This window comes from Papio anubis, chromosome 14 (assembly GCF_008728515.1).
Source record: "Papio anubis isolate 15944 chromosome 14, Panubis1.0, whole genome shotgun sequence".
Classification (NCBI taxonomy): Eukaryota; Metazoa; Chordata; class Mammalia; order Primates; family Cercopithecidae; genus Papio; species Papio anubis.
The window spans coordinates 27,713,451-27,740,690 of record NC_044989.1 but is presented as its reverse complement, the minus strand read 5'-3'; the positions used below and the strand labels follow the sequence as shown (position 1 = coordinate 27,740,690).

Here is a 27,240-nt window from a genome sequence, read left to right as displayed (position 1 = left end):
CTCCCAATAATTGATAGAAGAATGATGCAGAAACTCAATAAAGATACGGTACCATTTAAACATAAACTCATAATCATAGTCAGAGATTTCAGTATCTCTCTTTAAAAAACTACAATAGGGCAAGGGATAAAAGACTACAAATAGAGTGCAGTGTATACTGTCTGGTAATGGGTGCACCAAAATCTCACAAATCACCACTAAAGAACTTACTCATGTAAACAAACACCACCTGTTTCCCAATAACCTATGGAAAAATAAAAAATTTAAAAAATTAAAAACTAAAATAACAAAAAGAAAATTAGTAACAATATATCACATTTGAACAACTCTATTAATCAACTTGACCTAACTGCTATTATAGAACACTATACCAAAGAAAAATAGAACACACTCTTTCCAGCATACACAGAACATATACTAAAATAATCTATATCCTGGGCCATAAAACAAATCTCAATACATTTAAAAGCATGTAAGTCATACAAAGTATGTTCTCTGACCACAATAAAATTAAATTCAAATTCAATAAAAGATCCAGAAAATTCTGTAAACCAAATAACATATTTCTAAATAACTCATTGGTCAAAAAAAAATCTAAGGGAAATTCAGAACATGTGATGAGTGAAAATAAAAACACAACACAGCAAAATTTGTAGGATACAGCTAAAACACTACTTAGCTGGAAATTTATAGCATTAAGCACTAATATTAGAAAAAAAGAAAGATCTCAAATCAATGACCATGTTAACAAACTAGAAAAAGAAGAGCAAGTGAAAGTAAAAAAAGAAAGAAATATTTAAAATCTGAATGAAAATCAATAAAATAGAAAACAGAAATACAACAGAGAAGATGGATGAAACCAAAAGCTGGTTCTTTCAGAACATGAATAAATGTTTACCATTTTTTTCTTTACCACTAGCCAGACTGGCAAAGAAAACAGTTGCAGGGGAGGACAAAATGGCCAAGTCAAGAAACACAGAGGTGACATCACTACAAATTTTACACATATTTTTTAAAATAATAAAAAAATACTATGAAAAACTTTATGCCAGTCAATTCAGCAACTTAGATGAAATGGACAAATTCCTTTAAAGACACAAATCAGCAACACTCATTCAAGATGAAGTAGATAATCTGAATAGATCTAAATCTATTAAGCAAATTTAATTTGTACTTTAAAACCTTCCCACAAAGAAAACTCCAGGCCCAGATGGTTTCACTGGCAAATTCTACCAAACATTTAAGGAAGAAATAATATGAATTCTTCACAAACCTTTGAAAAAAATGAAGAAAAGGGTTCACTTAGCAACTCATTCTATTCTGACGCCAGCTTTACCATGAGAAGAAAAAAAAAAAAAAAAAAAAAAACAGTAAAAAGCATTCAAATAAAACTACAAACCAGTATCATTCATGAATATAAATGAAAAACTCTAAAAAAATTTAGCAAATTAAATCCAACAATATAGAAAAAGGACACTACATCGTAACAATCAGTTTATCCCAGGAATGCAAGGTAGACTGAATATTCAAAACTCAATGAATGAAAACCACCATATTAATAACATTAAAAAACAAAAACCACATGACCATCTCAATAGATGAAGACAATTATTTGCCAAAAATCTAACATCCATTGTTGATTTTTTTTCTGTTGGAGTCATTTCTGCATGAATAACTTTATTAACTGCTAATGAAAATTAGAACTTTTATGGGTTCTTCTGACAAGATATTTTAAAATCTTAAAATGCCTTTTCTTCACTGAAGCCATCTTTATAGTTAGCTATTGCTCTCATGTTACCTATCATCTTGACTTCAATGAGATATTTTTTGTTCCTAAACCTCAAATTTTAAAAGTTGCTTCAAGTTAAGGAAAGGTCATTTTCCCACAGTTGATTTCTCTGAAAAACATCCATCTCCTGCTGGAAGTCTAGGAGTAAATCTAGAACTTCGGGGCCAACTGGAAATTCATTATGAACACTTGCATTGGTTAATCTTATTTATCTCCACAAGCCAAAAAATGTACAGTCCTGAAAAAGGTGGCCTCTCTGTGCACACATAACAATTTTTAAAAAGGCGAGGGCGGCCGGGCGCAGTGGCTCACGCCTGTAATCCCAGCACTTTGGGAGGCCGAGGCGGGCGGATCACGAGGTCAGGAGATCGAGACCATCCTGGCTAACACGGTGAAACCCCGTCTCTACTAAAAAGTACAAAAAACTAGCCGGGCATGGTGGTGGGCGCCTGGAATCCCAGCTGCTCGGGAGGCTGAGGCGGGAGAATGGCGTGAACCCGGGAGGCGGAGCTTGCAGTGAGCTGAGATCGCACCACTGCACTCCAGCCTGGGCGACAGAGCGAGACTCCGTCTCAAAAAAAAAAAAAAAAAAAAAAAGGCGAGGGCAACAGGAAGGGGACTGAGGCTTGATCACCAAAAAACAGCACAATGAAAACAAACAATACGGAATAATGAGCACTAGAATTCAAATTACCAGATGTTTTAAAGAGATGGGTGCCAATTTTCAACTCCCTTTTCAACACCACACTACAAAAGAACTATTTTTAAAAATAAAAAAAGGGTTGAGGGAAAATTTAAAAATTAAAAGAATATCTAAACTGTTGAATGACCCTCTGTTTGTTCCTGATAAACTTAAATCACATCTTCTTCTTCCATCCCCAGTTCTTTCAGAGTACGATTATCAGAAATTATCTGACCTTCGAAGAGAAACTTCAGTGAATTCACTGGATGCCCTGTCTTCGACAATATCATTTTTTTTTTTTCTTAAGATGGAGTCTCGCTCTGTTGCCCAGGCTGGAGTGCAGTGGTGCAATCTCAGCTCACTGCAATCTCCGCCTCCCGGGATCAAGTGATTCTCCTGCCTCAGCCTCCCGAGTAGCTGGGATCACAGGTGCCCACCACCACACCCCGCTAATTTTTTGTATTTTTAGTAGAGACTGGATTTCACCATGTTGGCCAGCCTGTTCTCAAACTCCTGATCTCAGGTGATCCACCTGTCTCGGCCTCCCAAAGTGCTGGGATTACAGGCATGAGCCACCGCGCCCGGGCAACAATATGATTCTTTGAGTCTCTTAAGATGTGCTGTCATTTTCACTGAAGTAAATCTCACCTCTATCCCATCCAGTGACTTTGAGTTCAATGTACTCGCCTTCCTTCTTATCCCCCAAGTCCTAAGTTGAAGGTTCTGGCTGCTGGTCAGACATGGTGACGACAGAGGCTTCCCCTGAGAGTCTTGGCACAGCAGCAGGCTGGGGTAGGCAGACCCTAGCTCCTGGTTTTACAAATCTGTCTCCCTTCCCCACAGGACAACACTGTGGCTGACCATTCCTGATTTTAAAAAACTAAACAAAACAAAAAATCCCCAACTAACTAGGTATAAAAGGGGACTTCCTCAGTCTGATAAAGGGTATCTCTGAAAAATATATAGCCAACATTATATTAATACTTAATGGTGAAAGAATTATTTTCCCCTAAAATCTGGAACAAGGTAAGAATATCTACTCTTAACACTTTTTTTTTCTTTTTCTTTTTTGAGGTGGAGTCTAGCTCTGTCATTCAGGCTGGAGTGCAGTGGCGCAATTTCAGCTCACTGCAACCTCCATCTCCTGGGCTCAAGCGATTGTCCTGCCTTAGCCTCCCAAGTAGTTGGGATTACAGGCATGCGCCATCATGCCTGGCCCACCTTGGCCTCCCAAAGTATGGGGATTACAGGCGTGAGCCACCCCGCCTAGACTTAACACTTTTCTAGCCAACAAAATACTGGAGATTCTAGTCAGTGCACTAAGGCAGGGAAGAAAGAAAAGGCATTCAGATTAGACAGGAAGGACTAAAACTGTCATTCACAGATGGCATAATTTTCTGTGCAGGAAATCTTACGGAGTCTACAGACAAACTTCTGTAACTCATACCTGAGTTTACCAAGGATCTAACATCAATAGACAAAAAAAAAAAAAAATCAACTGTATCTCTATATACCAGCAATAAACAATCAGAAATTGAGAATTTAAAAAATACAATTTACAATGGCATCAAAATACATTAAATACTTAACAAACAAAAAGAAGTGCAAAACCTGTACATGGAATACTAATAACATAGAAAACCAAAAAATTGACAAGATGATTCCAAATTTGATAGAGAAACGAAAAAAACTAACATTTCCAAACCATTTTGGAAAAAAAATGAATAAAAATTGGAGGATATATACCACCTGATTTCCAAATTTACTATCAAACTATAGCAATCAAAACTGTGGTTTCAATATAAAGTTAGATACATAGACCTACAGGACCGACTAGAAAGTTCAGAAAAATGCCCACACATATGTGGGCAATTAATCTTAGATGAGAGTGCAAGGGCAATTTAAAAGAGAAAGGGCATTCTTTTCAACAAATGATACTAGAATATGTGGATGTCCATACTTTTTAAAAACCTATATCATATACAAAAATAAACTCAAAATGGATCACAAACCTAAACATAAAACCTAAAGCTATAAAACATTTAAAAGAAAACATAGTACAAAAATCTTTGTGGCATGGAATTAGGCAGTTTCATTAAGACAATAAAAAGACAAGCCATAGTCGGGAGCAAATATTTGCATATCATACCTCTGATAAAAAAAAAACTTGTAACCTAAACATATGAAGAATTCTCAAAACTCAATGATAAGAATCCATTTTTCAAAAAGGTAAAAGGTTTGAACATTTTGCTAAAGATAATTTATCACATATAAAGAAATGAAAGGTATAATAGTAGCAGAAAAGGACAGCCAGAGGAGTTGAGTAGGGGAAAAAGAAGTATATATTATTGTTAGGTTCTTACATGATAAATGAAGTATTACAGTATTTTTCATGGTAGACTGTGAAAAGTTAAAGATATGTATTCTGAACACTAGAACAGCCATGGGGAAAAAAAAGTCAAACAATGACGTATAGCTCAGAAGCCAAAAGTAGAGACAAAATAAAATCCTAAAATATTAATTAATCCAAGAGAAGGCAGTAAAAGAAACAAAAAACAGATGACATAACAAATACAAACTAAACAGCAAGATTCAGCCATAGTGGTAATCAGATTAAAGATTAAATTACCTAAACACGCCATTTAAAAGGTAGAGATTCTCAAGCATAAACAAAGAGCAGAAAACAATGAAACATACAGGAGAATAATAAAGAAAAATCTATGAAATAAAAAGCCAGTTATTTAAAAAAACAATAAAATTATTAATCTTCTAGTTAGATTAATCAAGGAAAGCAGAGAAAAGACACCATGTAACAATGTCAGAAATGAAAGGGGACATGAGTACAGGTCACACAGGTAGTAAAAGAATAAGAAGGAAACAGATGAATAACGATATGCCAATAATTTCAACAACTTGGATGAAATGAACAAATTCCTTAAAATTAAAAGACAAGGTTGTAAAAACTCATTTAAGAATAATTTAAAAACCTGTTAGCCCTATATCTGTTAAAGAAATTGCATTTATAGTTAAAAACCTTCTCTCTCTCTCTCTCTCTCTCTCTCTCTCTCTCCTCTCCTCTCTCTTCTCTCCTCTCTTTCTCTCTCTCTCTTTCACTACAGGTCCAGATGGCTTCATTGGTGAATTCTAACCTTTAAGGAAGAAATAAAATCAATCTTTCACAAACTCAGAAAACAGAGAAGGACTGAATACTTCCCAACTTATTTTATAAACCCAGCATTACTCTGGTGCCAAACCAAGCAAAGAACTGCCAGTAAAGAAAAGAAATACAGCATCAAATAAAGATGCAAAGTTCTTTAAAAAGACATGAGTGAATCAACTCCAGTAATACATCAGAAGGATAATACATAATAATCAAGTGGAATTAATCTGCAGAATGCAACACTGGTTCAACATTTGAAAATCAGTTTATCATATTAACAGAATAAAAGAACTAAACCAAGTACACAGAGAAAAAACATTTAACATATATTAATATTCTTTTCATAATAAAAACTCTCAGCAAATTAAAATAGATGGGAACTTCCTCAGATTGATAAAAAGGCACCTAGAACTGACAATTACACTTGATGAAAGACTAACTACCTTCTTAAGGCTGGGAATAGGCAAAAAGGTCTGACTTCACCATTTCTACCTGCCACTGGCTATTAGGTATTGTCTACTGTACTAGATAGTACAATAAAACAAGAATAAGAAATATAAATTATATAGATTGGAAAGGAAGATACAAAACTGTCTTTTTCACAAGCAAATGTGTTGAAGAAAATACCTAAGAAATCTACAAAAAAATTGTTAGAATTAATAAGTAAATTTAGGGACACAGCAGCATACAAAGTTAAATATACCAAAATCAATTACATTTCAATGAGTTCAGAAAAAGAAAGTTAAAAAAAAAAAAAAAACCACACTACTACAAATCGGCATCAGAAAGTATGATATATTTAGAGGTAAATTTAACAAAATCAGACTAAGATATATTCATTGAAAACTACAAAATACTGCTCACGGCAATTAAAAATGACCTAAATAAATGGAGATGTTAGCATTTTTATCTCTTGGAAGACTCAATGTTAAAATGTTAATTCTCCACAAACTGATCTACAGATTCCCAGCAGGGTTTCTGTAAACAATTACAAGCTGCTTCTAAAACTTCTATGGAAATACAAAGGACTTAGAATATCCAAAACAGCTTTGAAAAAGAAGTTACAGGACTTATACTACCTTATTTAAAGACTTCCTATAAAGCTACAGTAGTCAAGATCGTGTTGTATTCACTTAAGGATAGACATATGAAGGGAATACAACATAAAGTCCAGAAATAGACCCACACTTAAATTGTTAATTAACAAATATATGATCAAAAGTAGATCAAGGCCAGGCACAGTAGCTCATGCCTGTAATCCCAGCACCTTGGGAGGCCGAGTTGGAAAGATCACTTGAGGCCAGGAGTTCAAGACCAGCCTGGGCAACATGGTGAGATCCCATCTCTACAAAAATAAAATAAAAAATAAAAATTGGCCAGGTATGGTAGTATGTGCCTGTAGTCCCAGCTATTTGGGAGGCTGGGGCAGGAGGGGTTGCTTGAGCCCAGGAGGTCAAGGTTGCAGTGAGCTATGATTACTATGATTGTACCACATACTACACTACTGGCTTTTTATTACTGGGTAATAAAGTGAGACCCTGTCTTAAAAAAAAAAAAAAAAAAGCTCAAAATGGATCAACAATACCAATGTTGGCAAGAATACAGAAAAACTAATGGATCAACAATACTAAATGTTGGCAAGAATGTAAAAGAACTAGAACCCCGTATATTGTTATCAGGAATGTAAAATAGCGCAACTACTTTGGAAAACAGTTTCGCACTTAAAAGTTAAGCATACACTCAGTTTACAACACAGTAATACTACTCCTAGGTATTTACCCAATAAAAATTAAAACACATCTCCAGAAAAAGACATGTACAAAAATGTAATGGCAAGTTTATTCATAATAGCCAAAAAACAGAAAAAAAATTCCAAATGTCCTTCAATGGATGAATAAATAAAAAACTGTGGTACAGCCATACGATGTAATGCTATACAGCAATAAAGGAACAAAGTACTGATGTAACATGGATGAATCTCAAAAACATAATGCTGAATGAAAGAGGCCATATGCCAAAAACTACATAATATATTATTCCATTTATATAAAATTCTAAACAGGCAAAACTGTTTCAGTTTTAGAGAAATGATAAGGCTCAGGGTTGAGAGGATGGTGGTGGAGGGAACCGACTTGTGTGGGGAAGGAAATGTTCTATACTTTTAGGGAATGGAAATGTTCTTTATCTTGACTGTGGTGTGGTTATGTGTTTACAATTGCCAAAACACACAGAAATGTACACTTAAAGTGGGTACATTTTATTATATGTAAATTATACTACCTCAATAAAGTTGATATTAAAGAGTGGGATATAAATTTTGACCTCAGAGTTATTGTGTTGAAAAATAAAATAATGTATATAAATAAGCCTAACCATAAAATAAATGCCCAATAATTTAGTAATCATCAGTCATTTTTAATAAACTATAATCAGTACCAAATACAGATTATATATAATACATAGTCAGCTATAATTAAACCGACTTTATAAATTTAAATTAATAATATTAGTTGCTATTCCTAATATATTTCTTCTATCCCATGAATTCCAAGAAAATAAAATATTCTAAAACTCCAAGACAAAGGAATCCTGAATATCTAAGGAGAGAGAACGTCTACTCCAGAAAATTAGCACTCTTTACTTGCCTTTCAATGAGCATTTTGTAGAACATTCACTAAATCAAAGGTGACCTGCCTCCATAATTAGCCTCTAAAAATACCTTAAATGCTAGATAATAACAATCTTTAAGTAAATGAATCTTTTAAAAAGACAAAAATAAAAGTAAAATTATGCCTCTCAGCATGATGCAAAATACTAAGTCCCTAGACAGTGTCCAACTTTTTACTTAGCTCAACTGTTGCAAGTCATAGTAAAAATGGTTAACTCCTACTCTCCCTGCAAGCATTCTTGCAGACTAGAAGGGAACTGGTTTAGGGAGCCTCCTAAATAGAGAGCATTTCCATTAGAGTGGCAGGTTTGTGAGCGCAAATGAAAAACCAAATACATCACAAGACAGGCTATTTTATTATTTCCTTGGTTTGTCCTGCTAAAGCCAAAACAGTGTGGCAAAAGCAGAGAGGAAGGAAAGGAAGGCAGGGTATTTGGGAAGTATAATGGGCAAATCAGTCTTGCAAAGCAGCTTTCTCACTTGGCTTGTTGTTAGCTGAGCTCCAACTGGGAGGCTGGAATGTCAGACTGTGACTGGCCTTGAATGCCAGGCTGAGAGATTCAGTCCACTAAAATACTGAAGGGGAAGTAGAAGCAGAAAGAGTACTTGGTTAACATTTTCCAAACAGATTATTTTAAATAGTACTAGAAATCTTAAATAAAATAACATTGTCATCCCAACAAAAATGCCAACAGCTACAGTCACAACGGCCAGCTTTTGGACCTAGTGGCCAAGGTTCAAAATGTACGGTACGGGCAAGGTGCAGTGGCTCACGCCTGCAATCCCAACACCTTGGGAGGCCACAGTGGAAGGATAGCTTGAGCCCAGGAGTTCAAGATCACCTGGGCAATGAAGTGAAACCGAAACCCGGTCTCTACAAAAAAATGGTGATGCACACCTATAGTCCCAGCTACTTGGGAGGCTGCAGGTGAAGGATCACTTGAGCCAGTGAGGTCAAAGCTGCAGTGAGCTATGATCATGCCACTGCACTCCAGCCTGGGCCACAAAGCAAGATCCTGTCTCAATAAATAAATAAATAAATAATTTTTTTAAGAAAGAATAAGTAAAAGCGTTATCAGGTGCCCTGCCAACAATATTTCACTTAGATGGGGTTGGTAGGCAGGCTAGGAAATAATTAAAGGACAGCCTATTACATTAAGAAACCTAGGCTGGGTGCAATGGCTCACGCCTGTAATCCCAGCACTTCAGGAGGCTGAGGCAGGTGGACTGCTTGAGCCCAGAAGTTCAGACCAGCCTGGGTAACGTGGCATACACCCGTCCCTACAAAAAAAAAAAATTGCAAAAATTAGCTGGTGTGGTGGTGTGCATCTGTAGTACCAGATATTTGGGAGGCTGAAGCCGAAGGATTGCTTGAGCCAGGGAGGCAGAGGTTGCTGTGAGCCACGATTGTGCCACTGTGCTCCAGCCTGGGTGACATGGTGAACCCCTGTCTCAAAAAAATAAAAAATAAAAAGCGTGGTATGATAACAAAGCAAAGAAAGTGCAAAATTCTTATAGATGAGATAAATCAATAAAGTTTCAATATCTGTTTCAGCTGATGCAACAACAAACTTGGCAACACCACTGGGTCCTTCAGGTGCCATCAGTTTGGTTATCAGTTTCTATTTGACAGTCATCCATGCCAAGCCCCACAGTGTCTCTGCATTGTGCTACGTAAGTAATGAGCAGGAGAAAAAGGGCATTCTCAGTTTACTAAGCTAATTAGCTAAAACAAATTAATACGTAACAGATCTGAGACAGGGAAGCATTGTGTTAAAACATACACAAGTATACACACACACAAAAGCAGCAGCCAAACCACTCAAGGAGACATAGATCAAAAATGAAGTTGAATCTCACATAGATTCATAAAAGCAGAAGTTCCACAACACTATGTGCAATGTGTCTGTAAAAATCTATGCATCTGTTTGGCCACTATTTAATTAAACGGTACAGTCCATTTAAATAACAGTTCTGAAACTGTTCTCATTTTGTTTTAATCATTCTCAAAAAATATATATTTAAATTTAGTGATATAGTATGGAATCCTTAAAAATGAACAGTAATTTTACACTGCTCCTCTGAGGACATGGAAGACAATGTATTATCCATATCATAACTGATTTTTTTCTGACGTTTTCCTCTGAAAGGAAAAGTATATCAACTTCAAAACTTTTGGATATTTCTTGACAGGACTTCTTCACTCTGTCACAAATGGCTTTGAAATAACCATCATTCCTCTCAGATGATAAACAACTATATTGCTCTTTTTTTTTTTTTTTTTTTTGAGACGGAGCCTTGCACTGTCACCTGGGCTGGTTTGTGCAGTGCTGCGATCTCGGCTAGCTGCAACTGCAACCTCCACCACCCGGGTTCAAGCGATTCTCCTGACTCAGCCTCCTGAGGAGCCACGACTACAGGCACCCGCCACCACACCCAGCTAATCTTTTGTATTTTTAGTAGAGACAGGGTTTCACTATGTTGGCCAGGCAACTCCTGACCTCGTGATCTGCCCACCTCGGACTCCCAAAGTGCTGGGATTACACAGGCGTGAGCCACCGTGCCTGGCTGCTCTATTGTTAAAGACAAAAAAAAAAGTCTACATTTTCATTTGGAAATTCTTTAGAAATAATTCCTGAAACAGGGCAATAGATACCTTTCTGAGTATCTGCCAGCCTATGCTTATCTTATCTTGTGTTAAAACTGGCCTCTAGTAATCAGGTTGATAATACATGACCCAGAAATCCTGGCCACATAACTTGACCATGAGTGGTCAATTGGCCCAAGCTGCCAATCAGATCCTCTCTCCCAGGAATTTAAACTCAATGACAACCTCTCTGGTGGCCTTGAATTGAGTCCTCATGTAGGGACTCAAGAATCATTTCTACCCAATGTGGAGAGAAACAGAAGTCAGAGGTTGGTCAGGGTGGAGGGGCGGTTAGAATACAGTGATAACAGAATATGTTGCAGGAGAAAAACACAAACATAGATACAGATGCTGACTGGCTACTATGTCTACCAGCCTTCCAGTTCCCGGTTCTAGTCCCTGAGAACCTGGCTGTCCTTTCTGCCCTTGGGCATCATAGGCTTTACTTGATTCCTTACAAAGACAAATAAATTCTTCAATTTATGTTAGTTCCAATGGGTTTCTTATAACGAAACAGCCCCTGATTAAAATAAATTGTTTAAACCACAGATAATTTCAAATTTAAAACCAATGTTAGCAAACTACCAATGTTGGCAAACTGCTTGATTCACTAGCCACAGACTTGCTCAATGTAACTTACAATATTTCAATAATCTCTCTTCAAAGTTGCATAAACAGCATTATTCAAAGAACTGGCAGAATTAAGTTCTGTCACTTCCTATCAAACCTCATCATTGTCAGATCCAAGGAATGAATACGGCTCATTCTTTCCACAAACATTTATTAAACCTCTCGAAATGCCAGATACTCAACTAGAGATTGGAAATAAAATATGAGCAAGCAGCCTCACTCTCTGCCCTGTTTAAATAGGGTACACAAAAACACAAATGCAACAATTTCTTCTAGAGTTAAATGCTACAGAGCATGACTAGGATGGCTATTTTTACAAATAGGTGTTTATATGACACTCATGGCTCTTTTATGTGAATAGTTGCTATAACTGGAAAATTTTCAACCACTTCAGTTGCACCATCCTAGACCTTAACATGTATTTCATTCAAATCAATGTTGATCACTGAAGATTCACATTTCCAATATCGTTTAAGTAAGTACGAGTTGTGTCTTCTGCCACGGTGAGATTCAAGGACTTCTCTTTACTTAAGATATCCTTTGACATTTTTCAATAGAATATTATACAAATTGGCAACTCTTTTACTGGCCAACAGTTGTCTCTTCACAGTAAAAGACCTGAGGAAACACTAACATCATTCCTAATGTACTATAATCTTCTGATCTTTCTTATTTCAATCATTTAACTTTGAATGGGGATAATTTCGTAAGAATCAATTAGTGAGAAATATGCCCTCTCTCATCTCTCATTCTCATTCTCATTAACTGCACAGTTTCCTTTATTTACAATGAAACAGATTTATAGAAGTACTATTTTCTAATACACAAGATATTTTGAAATATAAGTTTTAGTTACATGCTATTTTCATTAATCTGATGGCAGAGGGCAGAGTAAAACATATAAAGATAAAATTGATTCGGACTCCAAATCTGCAAAGTACTGTACATTATTCCTGTTTTCTGAATTGTTAAGAGCAATGTTCCAATTACAAATTCCTTGTATAATAAATAACTTCTAAAGATCAAATTTCTGTTGGCAAAAGGCTGATACAAGTAACAGAATGCCACATTCTTTATAACACATACTTCAACCAACGAAAATCTGAACACTACAGATTCATTAATTTACGCATGCATTCATTCAATTTCATCGACAAATATTTAATTGAATATCTTTACTGTGCTAGGGACTGAAGATTTAATTTAATAAACACAACAGTCTCCATCTCTAACTTTATTGAGCTTAAAGTTATGAAATAAAATTACTGTAAATTCTAGTAAATTACTGAATACTTTGATTCAGCGTTGGTTAGAACTATAGTTTAAACCGGTCAAGCGTAGTGGCTCACACCTGTAATCCCAGCACTTTGGGAGGCCGAGGTGGGCAGATCTCAAGAAATCAAGACCATCCTGGCCAACATGGTGAAACCCTGTCTCTACTAAAAATACAAAAATTAGCTGGGCATGGTGGCGAGCACCTGTAGTCCCAGCTACTTGGGAGGCTGAGGCAGGAGAATCACTTGAACCCAGGAGGCCGAGGTTGCAGTGAGCCGAGATCGCTCCATTGCACTCCAGCCTGGTGATAGAGCGAGACTTGGGTCTCAAAATAAATAAATAAATAAATAAATAAAGTTTAAACCACACACCACAAGTTTTTAATGAGATTTAATGAGAAACTTTAGATTTAAAAAATTGTTTATATAAAAATTTTATGACTGCAAAGCACTGAGTTAGCCATTACCCTTTGCTTGGAAAGAAAAAGGAGAAGGTTAGAGAATATTTATCTATTATTTACCATAGAATATAATTTAAATCTATACTTACTCATTTTCCTCTTACAATATAATTAGGTTTCCTTAGAGGTCTGTTTCTTTAAAAAGGCAAAGAGCTGGCCAAGTGCGGTGGCTCACATCTATAATCCCAGCACTTTGGGAGGCTGAGGCGGGTGGATCACAAGGTCAGGAGTTCGAGAGCAGCCTGGCCAATATGCTGAAACCCCATTTCTACTAAAAATACAAAAATTAGCTGGGTGTGGTGGCACGTGCCTGTAGTCCCAGCTACTTGGGAGGCTGAGGCAGGAGAATCACTTGAACCCAGGAGGCCGAGGTTGCAGTGAGCTGACACCGTGCCACTGCACTCCAGCCTGGGGGACAGGGCGAGACTCTGTCTCAAAAAAGAAAAACAAAACGGGGCGGGCAAAGAGTTTTTCTGTTTGCTGTGATAGTTATCTTCCAAGAGTTTGTAAAACTATATAACCTTTCAATTGTGCTTGTGATAGAAAACTGCATTTGTTAAAATGTGTGTTGCTGAGAATTGTGTTTGTTCATCTAAAGATTAATATTATGTTGGTTGTAGGCGGCTGAATTCTATCACAAATATTGTGGTAATTAAACACTATGACCTTACTGATCTTGTATACAATAGATTTAAGGTTACTAAAATTAATGGAAAGCCCAGAAATAAATACATGCTTCTATAGCCAACTGATTTTTGACAAAGGTGCCAAGAACACACATTGGAGAAAGGACAGTCTCTTCAATAAATGGTGTTGGGAAAACTGCATATCCACATGAAAAGAAGTAACACTAGCCCTTACCTTTCATCATATACAAAAATCAACTCAAAAAGGATTAAAGAGTTAAATGTAAGATCAGAAACTGTGAAACTACTAGAAGAAAACATAGGAGAAATGCCTCGTCACATTGGTCTCAGTAAGAATTTTTTGGATAAGCTCTCAAAAACACAGAAAACAAAAGCAAAAATATATAGATTACATCAAACTAAAAAGCTTCTGCACATCAAAGGAAACAATCAACAGACTGAAGAGACAATCTATGGAATGGGAGAAAATATTTGCAAATTATACATCTAACAAGAGGTTAATAAGCAGAATATATAAATAATTCAAGCCACTCAATAGAAAAAGAAAATAATTCAATTAAAAATGGGTAAAAGACCTAAATAGACATTTTTCAAAAGACATACAAATGGCCAACAGTATATGAAAAAATGTTCAACATCGCTAATTATCAGGGAACTGCAAATCAAAACCACAATGAGATATCATCTCACTCCAGTTATACAATGGCTACAGTCAGCTCTCTATCCATGGGTTCCACATCCATGCATTCAACAAACCAGTTGATCAAAAATATTCAAAAAACAGGCTGGGTACAGTGGCTCATGCCTGCAATCTCAGCACTTTGGGAGGCCAAAGGCGGCAGATCACTTGAGGTCAGGAGTCTGAGACCAGCCTGGCCAACATAGTGAAACCCTGTCTCTAAAAATAAAAATTCAAAAAACAAACTGCATCTGAACTGAACATTTACAGACCTTTGTCATTATTCCCTGAACAATACCATATCACAGCCAGCTACATAGAATTTACATTGTATTAGGCATTATAAGGAATCTAAAGATGATTTAAAGTACAAACATAAGGCAAAGATATTCTGGGTTTGGTTCCAGACCAACGCGATAAAGCAAGTATCACAATAAAGCAAAGTCATATAAACTTTTTGGTTTCCCAGTGCATATAAGAGTTATGTTTACTATACTGTAGTCTATTAAGTGTATAATAGCATTATGTCTAAAATAAAATAATACCTGATTTTAAAATACTGTATTGCGGCCAGGCATGGTGGCTCACTCCTGTAATCTCAGCACTTTCGGAGGCCAAGGTCGGTGGATCACCTGAGGTTGGGAGTTCAAGACCAGCCTGGCTAATATGGTGAAGCCACATCTCTACTAAAAATATAAAAATTAACAGGATCATGGTAGTGAGCACCTGTAATCCCAGCTACTCGGGAGGCTGAGGCAGGAGAATCGCCTGAACCTGGGAGGCAGAGGTTGCAGTGAGCTGAGATCACACCACTGCACTCCAACCTGGGAGACAAAGCGAGACCCTGTCTCAAAACAAAAATACAAAAAAAAATAAAAATAAGAATAAAATACTGAATTGCTTAAAAATGCTAACAATGATCTCAGCCTTCAGCAAGTCACAGTCTCTTTGCTACTGCAGGGTCCTGCCTCGATGCTGATGGCTCCTGACTGATTAGCATGGTAGTTGCTGAAGGGTAGCATGGCTATGGCAATTTCTTAAAATAAGACAACAATGAAGTCGGCCACGTTAATCGACTTTTCCCTTAGGAAAAATTTCTCTACAGCAAAAGATACTGTCTGATAGAATTGTACTCAGAGTAGAACTTCTTTCAAAATTGGAGTCAATCCTCTCAAACCCTGGCGAAGCTTTATCAACTAAATTTATGAAATATTCTAAAGCCTTTGTTGTCATTTCAACAATGTTCACAGCATCTTAACCAGAAGTAGATTCCATCTCAAGAAACCACTTTCTTTGCTCATCTGTAAGAAGCAACCTTCTTCATCTGTACAAGTTTTATCATGGTATTGTAGCAGTTCAGTCACATTCTCAGGATCCACTTCTAATTCTAGTTCTCTTGCTATTTCCAACACATCTCAAGTGATGAGGTGCACTGTCAAAGAGCAATAATATTTTCAAAGGAATCATTTTCTCTGAGCAGTAGTTCTCAACAGTGGCTTTCAGTAAACCACACTGTAAACAGATGATTGTTATTCCACTGTAGAACACGGGCAGAGTTAGATTTAGCATAATTCTTATGGGCCTTAGGATTTTCAAAATGATAAATGATCCTTGGCTTCAAACTAGTCACTAGCTGCCTTTGTCCCTAACCAGAAAGTCAGCCCATCCTTTGACGCCAGGCATTGCCTTCTAACTATGACAGTTCTAGATGGCATCTTCTTCCAACATAAGGCTGTTCCATCTACACTGATTGCTAGGTGTAGCCCTTCATCAATGATATCTTAGCTACATCTGGATTACTTACTGCATCTTCTACATGAGCACTTGTTGCTTCGCCTTCCACTTCTGTGTGATAGAAACGGCCTCTTTTCTTAAATCTCATGAACCAACCTCTGCTAGCTTCAAATTTTCTTCTGCAGCTTCTTCACTTCTCTCAATCTTCTTAGAATTGATAAGAATTAGGACTTGTTCTTGATTAGGCTTTGGCTTAAGGGAATTTTGTGGCTGGTTTGATCTTTCATTCAAACACGAAAACTTTCTCCATATCAGCAATAATTTTTTCACTTTCTTATAATTCATGTGTTCACTACAGTAGCACTTCTAATTTCCTTCAAGAAATTTTTCTTTGCATTCACAACGTGGTTAACTGTTTGGCCAAGGGGCCTAGTTTTCAGCCTGTCTCAGCTTTCAACATGCCTTCCTCACTAAATTTCGTCATTTCCAGCTTTTGATGTAAAGTGAGAGGCGTGGGACTCTTCACTTGAACACTCAGAGGACATTGCAAGGTTACTAACTGGCCTAATTTCAATACTGCTGTGTCTCAGGGAATAAGAAGGTCCAAGGAGAGGGAGAAAGGAAAAAGGTCAATCACTACAGCAATCAGAACATACACATTTATTGATTAAATTCACTATCTTATATGGGTATGTATGGTTTATGGCATCTCAACACAAAAATAGTAACATTCAAGATTACTAGTCACAGATCACCAAAACAGAATAATAATGAAAAAGTATGTGGAAATACTTCATGATTTAAAAAGCAAACATTTTTAAGTTTAAAAAAATAATAAAGAAGTTTGAAATGGTACAAAAATCACCAAAACATGACACAAAGGCATGAAATAAGCCTATGCTTTGGGGAAATGGCTCTGATAAACTTGCTCAACACAAGATTGCCACAAACCATCAATCAATTTATTAAAAAAAAAAAAAAAAAAACATAATATCCTTGTTGAAGCACAATAAAATGAGGTATGCCTGTACACAGAAAGATGGGCATAGGATATATGTGAATACTATGCCCTTTTATATCAGGGACTTGCACAAGAGGTCTTGGAACCAATCCCTCATGGTTACTGAGGGATGATTGTATTATTAAAAGGAAAAGATCTGAGCATAGTGATGTGTGCCTGTAGTCTCTGCTACTTAGCAGGCTGACGGAGGAAGAACACTTGAGCCCAGGAGTTCAAGTCTAGCCTGGGCAACATAGCAAGACTCTGTCTCAAAAAAAAAAAAAAAAAAAAAAAAAAAAACCGGCCAGGTGCAGTGGCTCACGCCTGTAATCCCAGCACTTTGGGAGGCTGAAGCAGGCAGATGACAAGGTCAAGAGATCAAGACCATCCTGGTCAACATGGTGAAACCCTGTCCCTAATAAAAATACAAAAATTATCCAGGCGTAGTGGTGGGCATTTGTAGTCCCAGCTACTCCAGAGGCTAAGGTAGAAGAATTGCTTGAACCCAGGAGGTGGAGGTTGCAGTAAGCTGAGATCGCATGTGTGTGTATATATGTGTATGTTATATATATACACATATATATGTGTGTTTTTTTAAAAAACTCATCTTTCTAATTCTACGAACTTTTATAAATATAGTTTCCATGGTCAATTACCTTTGCCTTTTATTTGGCTGTGAGCTGCTTAACACTAGAATCTTGACTTGTTTTAGCATAAGAATCGCCATTATACAATGCTCACTTATTATTTATTTATTATAGAACATACTGTGGGCTAAACTAAGTCCCCAATGTATAATGACAATATTCAACAACAGTTTGCTAGAACATAATTATATTATATGATGAGTTACAGACCTAATACACTAATCACAAATGTTATTAAAGGCTTCCCATGAAGAGCTTATAGTAATGAGAGGACATAGGGTATCAGCAAATGCTTCCCAACATAAACCCATACTACTAGAAAGATGCCTGTGAAGTCACATTATTTTTGTCTCAAGACCGTGGACTGACCACATACACTTATTTCTTCTCTAAGACCCACCCTCCAATCCCATTAAATGGTAGTTAATACAGAAAGATAAAATCCCAAACAACAGGAAGATGAAGAGGAAGGGAAGAGCGTAATCAGTAAATGAGAAAGTTTAGCAAATTGCTAGAGATAGAATGCAGATGGAAGTGTAGTACTTGACAAGATAGGGCAGAGGAAAGCTTTGGCCTGTAATAATGTGAGGAAGACGAGGAAGGAAGTCATTTGTCTTAATTAAACCCATAAAAGTTGGTAGTTATCCCACGTTAAGGGGAGGCAAGAGTGAGACACACGGCTAAGAACAGGGAGAGTAAGCAAAAGCTCCTCACGGAATAGTCTATCTACCCACCCCCCAGAAATGACAGGGTGACCAGGTATGTATCCCCAGGTATTCACTGAAGAAACAGAACAAACTATGTGAGGAGAGCTAGAACAGTTGACTCACATCTGGCCCATCATTCATCCACACATTCCATAAGCCTTGCTCACCTACTCAGAAGTCCCATTCAGTATTTTATTGTCTATCTTAAACATAAATGAATACCTTTTATTTGAAGAAAACCTATAGAATAAAAGAGGGAAAAATATGATAAACAAAAATATAATCCCTAGGAAAAATTAAAATAATTCAGATAACAGAAGAAAACTTTTTTTTAAAAAATCTCCAAATTTTATTTTTTGAAGGATTTTAAAGGACCTATATTCATAAAATAAGAAGATGCTGAGAATGAGAAACAGTGCAAGAAAGAGTTCTTAGAAATTAAGATACCTAATTGTGACTATAGTAATAAAAAATTATCAGATGGGCTAAAGGAAAGGCAGAAGGGTAGAGAGAGGAACAGAATCTGAGCAAGTTATTTGAGAATGAGTTCCAGCAAGATAAGCAGATAACCTGTTTATCAAGAAAATCATTCTACAAAACATAGAATCTATGATACATAGATTCTACAAAACAAGGTCAAATTCAAAATAATAATAAAGGCAAATCTCACAGTGATAATCATGCAGGAACAGGCCTCCAGAGCAATCATTCAAGCAATTTATAGACAAGGCACAGAAGACAACTACAGATTTAGAACGGACAGTAAGTTATCAATCTTGAAAATGCAAAAGGAAAATAACTGAAGACAAAAGCTGGGAGTTGAAGGAAGAGGAATTGAAGGAAGGGCAGGGGCTAATATATTCATCTTATAAAATGCAGAGGCAAAAGACACAGTATCTATGATTAATGTAAAACTAAAGAGTATACTACCCTAAATGTTCACCATTCTTGCATAGAGATTGTCCTTAAGTAATAACAAAGCTAACTGTGTACCACGTACTTACTAAGAATTCTTAGGGGCTATTCATTAACTGTGTAATACAACGTGTAAAGTGATCCATTAAAAAAAGTAAGTAAAAATTTTTAAGCTACAGGGTAACCAACACAGGAACCAATAATGGTGATATAATTACATTAAGAAGGAAAAGAAAAAATAGTTAAAGGGTATAGGAAAAATAGGCTGATGCTTCATGTATCAGCACAGGAAGTCAAAAAATAACAATGTCTAAAACTGATAAGGCAAGAAATAGAGGCAAAAGTATATTGTTTAAAGATATGGAGATCATCCCCGAGAGCTAAACTGAAAATTTTTAGAATCTGCAAGTGATTCTCTCAGGAAACTGGACTGGGAGAGAAGACTACTGGTTTCATGTATCAAAAAATTCCAGTACTTTTACATTTTTAACCATATGAATTATTTACTTTGATCATTTCTTTTAAATTTAGGTAATAATTTTTTCAAAAAAAAAGTAGCAATCAAATCTGTCCTACTACTTCAGACAGGTAAAATTATTTTATATTTTAATGGTTTCCAGAAAATGGTCTAGTAATGCAAGGCTGACAAGTCAGCATGTCCAACATTTCTCATTTAATGTGGCATTTGATAAATTAGTATCAAGTGATCCTACAGAATACAGTACTAAGAATACAAAATACTACACAGAGTTGTGGCCCCTCCTGGCATGTAATGGTAAAACACACTGGTCCACAGGCCAAAAAGCAGTTTATCCATCTATCCCATGTTTAATATCCATGTTCTCTACTTTTCTTTTTAAGAATAGGAGAACTTTAATAGGCTGTTCACCACAAGTGTAGGTTCAAGAGAGAAAATTCCTGGTGAGATTACCAACACTAACCAACCAAAGCCACAAGTATTGTAATAGTGACAGAGAAAAGCTGATACAGCCTAGACGGCTGCTGAAGCTAGTGGGCTAAGTCCAATGACAGATCTTCCATACTATCCATCCAAGATAAAAAAACTTGTGGTCCAGGAACTCAAGCCAGCCCACAGACACGTTAGGTTTAGCCTGCATAATATTGGCCCACACCATGTTTTTAATTTTGAAAAAGTAGCCACATCTAAAACTGACAGAATTCACATAAAACTTCAGACATCCACCTTCTCGCAATAAATCAGTAGAGGCACTCCCCTTAAGTGACAGGGTGTCCCAATTTGCCACACCTAGCCTGTTTCCCTTACTATGTTACCAATCTAACCCTCGTAGACCATTTGTATCTCTGATCCTTGCTTTAAAGGAGATAACATGTTGATATGCCTAGCCACACCAAGAGTTTTTGAGGCAGGACTCTTACACTTCAGTAACAACAGGAGATAGCTCAGTGACAAGTCGTGGCACAGCAGTTCCAGAGGGGGGTTAGCGGCAGTGATGGACAGCAGCCACTCCTACCTAAAAACTGTTTCTAAATGGCCAGGTATTCTAAAGCAGTGGACTTTTTATTGAGTATTACATAAAAGCCACCTATAAAGAAAAAAAACACATAAAAATTACTGGGCACGCCTAAAAATTAGGAATTTCTGTGCATGCCTATTTAACTACAACTTATTCCCTGCCAACTGCCTTACTTTTAATCAAACTAGAATTGAATGACAGATAAGAAAAGTGGTAAATGCTAGTGATCAATATCTTAGGGGATAACAACTAACAGCCGGAAATGAAAACTAAAGCACAAAGTCCAATAGCTGACACTGTAACCTACATTTTGAGTAAAATAGTCATCGTTTACTTACATTTTAATGTCTCTCCAGCATATGGTATGTGCAGTTTAAATCGGTCACAGTTGGGCCCAGGAGTCAATGATGTGCAGCTTTAAAAAATGCAGAAACAAAAGAAAGAAAAGATTTTTTAAAAACAAACTTTAAAAACCCACATATTTATGATACTAAACAAAAAGGGATCTTTATACAGAACAGATTAAAACACTGGCTTACAGAACAAAATAAAAGCCTTCAATAGTCACGGAAGCCAAGACACGAAGACTCGTCCTAAAACAAATAATTCATTTATTTCACAATAAAACTTACATGTGTTCTAACGACAAACATCAACAGTGTGCTTCAACTACTTCTCTCAAAGAGGCATATCTCGACTTTTAAAATTAGGTATATTATCCAAAACACATGTCTATTCTTATGCCAAGAACTGTAAAATAAGAATAGTTTTATGATCATCTTTTAAATATGGACTCTTAGCTTTCATTCTGTTACTACAAAAAAGAGCCCACTTTTGGCCTTTTTCTGGTACCAGATGGTTTTCTTTCCTTCCACAAAGGTACAGTGCTTCCTTTAGATTTGGCACACCATAACTTTCATCTGCAGGAAAGCACAATGCGCACTCAATTTCAAGTAAAATGCAAATTTTAAAGGTGGGGGGTAGTCACCCAGGTCTCAACAGTTTGGTATTTTCTTTTTGTTTTGTTTCTCAAGACAAGGTCTCGCTCTGTAGCCCAGGCTGGAGTGCAGTGATGCAATCTCTGCTCACTGCAGCCTCAATCCCCCAGGCTCAAGCAATCCTCCCACTTCAACTTCCCAAGCAGCTGAGACCACAGGTGCACAACACCACACCTGGCTTTTTTTTTTTTTAAAGAGAGGCAGTCTCACTATGTTACCCAGGGTGGTCTCAAACTCCTGGGCTCAAGTGGTCCTCCTCCCATCTAGCCTTCCAAAGTGTCAGGATCGTAGGTGTGAGCCACTGAACCTGGCCTAGTTTTTTTTAATCTATTATTTCACAAAGTTATACAATGTTTCTTGCTCTTCACAGATTTGTTGTACAAAATAATTTATTATCTTAGAAGTCGTAAGTTCAACTGCATAACAGCTGCATAAGCTTCATAAGTTAATAAAATATTAATATGAAGTCAATTGAGAAAGTAATATGTCTTCATTTTGTTTTAAAAAGATGAGATTTTTAATGTATAAATGAAAGCAAGGAGGCTAATTTTCTTTCGTAATTCCAAAACTGGCTATGAAGCAATTCTAAAAAAGAACCTATAGAAGTAATTTAACGGATGGATGCATAGTTAAAATAAATGTACAACTTCCCTACATGGCAACTTAGGCAAGAGTCATTTAAAAATAAATCCAAAAAATTTTGACTTTAAGTAATTCAGACCCCACATTAGAGATTTACTATTACTTTTTCCCAAAACGATTTGAATGTGAAAGGGAAAAGAACTAGACAGTGGCTAGGCACGGTGGCTCACACCTGCAATCCCAGCACTTTGGGAGGCCAAGGCAGGCAAATCACTTGAGGTCAGGAGTTCAAGACCAGCCTGGCCAACATGGTGAAACCCCATCTTTACTAAAAATTCAAAAATTAGGCCAGGGGCGGTGGCTCACACCTGTAATCCCAGCCCTTTGGGAGGCTGAGGCGGATGGATCACAAGGTCAAGAGACACGTATAAAGACCATCCTGACCAACATGGTGAAACCCTGTCTCTACTAAAAATACAAAAATTAGCTGGGCATGGTGGCAAGCGCCTGTAGTCCCAGCTACTCACTTGGGAGGCTAAGGCAGGCGAATCGCTTGAACCCAGGAGGCGGAGGTTGCAGTGAGTCAAGATCCCGCCACTGCACTTTAGCCTGGGCACAGAGCAAAACTCCATCTCAAAAAAAAATTAGCCAGGCATGGTGGCATATACCTGTAATCCTAGCTACTCGGAAGGCTGAGGCAGGAGAATCGCTTGAACCTGGAAGGTGGAGGCTGCAGGGAGCCAAGATTGCACCACTGTGCTCCAGCCTGGATGACAGAGTAAGACACTGTCTCAAAAAAGGAAAAAAAAAAAAAAACCCAGAAACATAACAAGAATATGTTTAACATAAATCACTAAGTTGATTATTCCTCAGTATCTTCAGGGGTCAATAAAAATACCAGTTTACAAACTAAACAACAAAGCTATACCAGCAACTGAATGGTAACCTATTTTTATATTTCACAGGTTTTTTGTTTTTTTTTTTTTTTTGAGATGGAGTCTCGCTCTGTCGCCCAGGCTGGAGTGCAATGGCCGGATCTCAGCTCACTGCAAGCTCCGCCTCCCAGGTTTACGCCATTCTCCTGCCTCAGCCTCCCGAGTAGCTGGGACTACAGGCGCCCACCACCTCGCCCGGCTAGTTTTTTTTTTTCTTTTGTATTTTTTAGTAGAGACGGGGTTTCACCATGTTAGCCAGGATGGTCTCAATCTTCTGACCTCATGATCCGCCCGTCTCAGCCTCCCAAAGAGCTGGGATTACAGGCTTGAGCCACCACGCCCAGCCTGTATTTCACAGGTTTTAAGAATACTTTCTCATTTTCCTTTCAATATAAAAAAATTCCTCAGAGTACATTTTAGGGGCATCATATTTCCCTTTTAGTATAATCTTTTCTACCCCACAACACAGTAGTTATTTTAAAAGACTATAGAAAACACATAAATTCTAACATTATAAAATGTAATCTAATGATGGTAATGAGTCTCATGTCATTCTGAGCACGCTGCTATGAACCCTATAAGCAACACTAAGATTTTTCCTTTTCTATTGCATTCAACTGCAATGCTTTAAATTTATGAAAAACACCATTCACAATCAAGGATCTTTTTGGGGCTTGGGGATCAAATTATCTAACTACATAGCTTAAAGACTGAAGTTATTAGTAGTACAGGAAATCCTCAGGATTAATCTGATTCCAGTTTGTTTGAATAACTCACTCCTTCTTCAATGAGAAATTGTTTTTTTCCCGAATGGTTACACTCATTGTTGGGCCACACTTTTTATTATATACTTTAACCAGGACTGGTTAAGTGATTTTGTGCCCTGTCATGTCACCTTCCTCCCTTACTACATCAACAGCTGGTTCCAGCAACCTCAGTGTATTAAAAGGTACGTTTCTAAGGGGGATAGGAAAAGATTTGCTAAAGGATACAAAATTACAGCAAGATAAGAGGAATACGTTCTAGTGTACTATACCACTGTAGATGACTAGAGTTAACAATAATAAACAGTTTCAAATAGCTAGAAGGAGGATACTGACTGTTTATATCACAAATAAATGATAAATGTTTGAGATGAGGATATGCTAATTACCCTGATCTTATTACTATACACTATATGTATCAAAACATCATTATGTACCCCATAAATATGTATAATTCCTATGTGTCAACTAAAAAATTAAAATTTTATGAAGAAAAAAGTGTATTTCTCTATCTCTGTTTTTCATTCACTGATTTGTTTCATTTAGATAAGACTTATCAAGCATTGCTCTACGTGTTAGGATTATAGCATGGACGAGACAGAGAAGATCTACGGTCTCATGGGACTTAAATTCTAGCAAGGGAAAAAGAAAATGATAAACAAGAGACAAACATATAAAGATGGTTTAGGATTGCTAAATACTATGAGGAAAATAAAACAGGGTGCTGCACTGAAGCAGGAGCTACTTTACACTGGAAGATCAAAGAGGACCTCTGGAGGAGGTGAAATCCGAAAACTGAATCACACAAAGTGGCCCACCATGCCAAGTTCTGGGATAGAGCATTCCAGGCAGAGGAAACAGCTGGTGCAAAGGTGTGAAGACAGGAACAAGCTTGGTACATCTGGGGAAGAAATCTTGCTATATCTGGGCAATGCGGCTGGAGCACAGCAAATGAGGGAGAGAAAAGCAAAAGATTAGGACACAGTAAATGAGGGAGAGAGGGGCAAAATCAAGGGACAGATCACACGGGGCCTCCAAGTGGTTACAATTCATTCAGCTTTTATGCCAAGCACAAAGGAGGGTTTTGAGCAGAAGGGCAAAAACATCTATGTTTTTAAAAGATCACTTTGTCTACTGTATAGAAAAAAAAAAAAAAGACCATGAGAGATAAAATGAACACAGCCAGACCAGATAGGAGACCATTTTAGTCAAGAAAGATGATGGAGCAAAACCAACATGCATTTGTAGATGGTATTACCTACTTCTCTGCTATCTACAGAGAGCCTTGCCTGTCCATTTTCTAGCTCTGGTGCAGTGATAATGCTGCCACTTTAGTATAAACATTCACTTCACAGTCTTCAGTGAGGAGACAGTCTTCTGTGATGTGCGGGCTGAGCAGAGTGTAGCCCACTTGGCAGAAAAGGCCCACACTCAGGCACATGAGAGCAAGAATGGTGCTGGAAAGGCACAGGGTCACAGGGGGCAGAAAGCATGCCCTTCAGCCTCTCACCTTCAGTCATGGAAAGGAGTGTTTCAGGGTGTGGTTATCCACCTGGAATGGGATGAGGAGCTCTGCTGCCCAAAGTCTCTATTTCAGGAAAGACATCGCTACGTAGCTGGCTATAAGGGACCGGGACTGCAAACCTCTAAGAGTTGTAGGAAGGCCAGGGCAGCTGGGAGCAATGTGGATGAGTCTTGTGTTTACCCTCCACCCCAGGGATGCTACTGGTCTCACTAGGTTTCTCAATCTCCATTGGGACTGAAACCCAATGCAGGTAGGATAATAATAATAATAACCACTTTAGAGCTGAAAAAAAGAAAGAAAGACGATGGATCCTTGGACTAGAGTAACAGCAGTGGAGACGAGACAAAATGGATTTTTTGAACAAGGCTGACTAGGAAAGGAGCATGTTTAAGGAAAAGAAAATGAAGAGTTTAAAGTGTGAGATGATAGCCAAATCTTCTATGGAAACAGTCAGGTTAATGGGTAGGCTAGCCAATCTATAAGGGCCACTAAAATGTCACAGAAAAGACAGAAGAAAAATTTACAAAACCTCACCTTAGTGTTTTATGATATTGGAAAGATCACTTACTTGAAGTGGGAATGGGGGAGAGGGGTGTGAAGAGTAATACTTGCCAAAAGCACACTCAAGTCAAAATTATCATCTCCAGTTAGCCGCAGGGACTCTGCTTTGCTGAGAGGAATATACAAATGTGGCACCAAGAGCCAAAGTGCTCAAGGCAACAGAGGAAAGCTGCCATTAGTAGGTCTCTTTCTCCTAAGTGGCATTCAGCTTGTCTTCCAATGAAATGTTGGGCAAATTATTTAAGATACGTTACATTCTATCTTCCTTATATTACCTAGGATAAATAGGTTTACAGGAAACAACCCAATGCCATGTACACAAAGTTTCTTCTAAGATTAAACTAAAATGTTTCCTCTTCTTAAGTTACCTCTGTCTAAAATTGGTTTCGTCATGTTCTTTAATTTACTGTGAAAATTCAAGGTGCACAAGAGGAGGGTACTCGTTTTTCCGTTAATCAAAAAAGAACATGGGGGCAGGGTGTGGTGGTTCACACCTGTAATCCCAACACTTTGGGAGGCTGAGGCAGGCAGATCACCTGAGGTCAGGAGTTCAAGACCAGCCTAGCCAACATGGTGAAACCTCATCTTTACTAAAAATACAAAAATTAGCCGGGTGTGGTGGTGCATGCCTGTAGTCCCAGCTGCTAGGGAGGCTGAAGAAGGAGAATCGCTTGAACCCAGGATACGGAGGTTGCAGTGAGCTGAGATCATGCCGCTGCATTCCCGCCTAGGCAACAAT

General features: G+C 37.4%; 1 protein-coding gene across 14 annotated transcripts in view; it reads right to left on the bottom strand.

Moving 5' to 3' along the window:
• The window catches only part of BABAM2 (BRISC and BRCA1 A complex member 2), a 456,088-nt gene that overhangs the window by 393,862 nt on the left and 34,986 nt on the right, over nt 1–27,240 (bottom strand). For all 14 annotated transcript variants that reach the window (XR_002516866.2, XM_017947401.2, XM_009183905.3 and 11 more), the window contains exon 3: nt 21,475–21,551. Coding sequence is in view for 13 of the 14 variants with exons in the window: in XM_017947401.2 (XP_017802890.1) it covers nt 21,475–21,551 (77 nt within the window). In the remaining variant the exon portion in view is untranslated. The remainder of the gene's footprint in view (nt 1–21,474; nt 21,552–27,240) is intronic.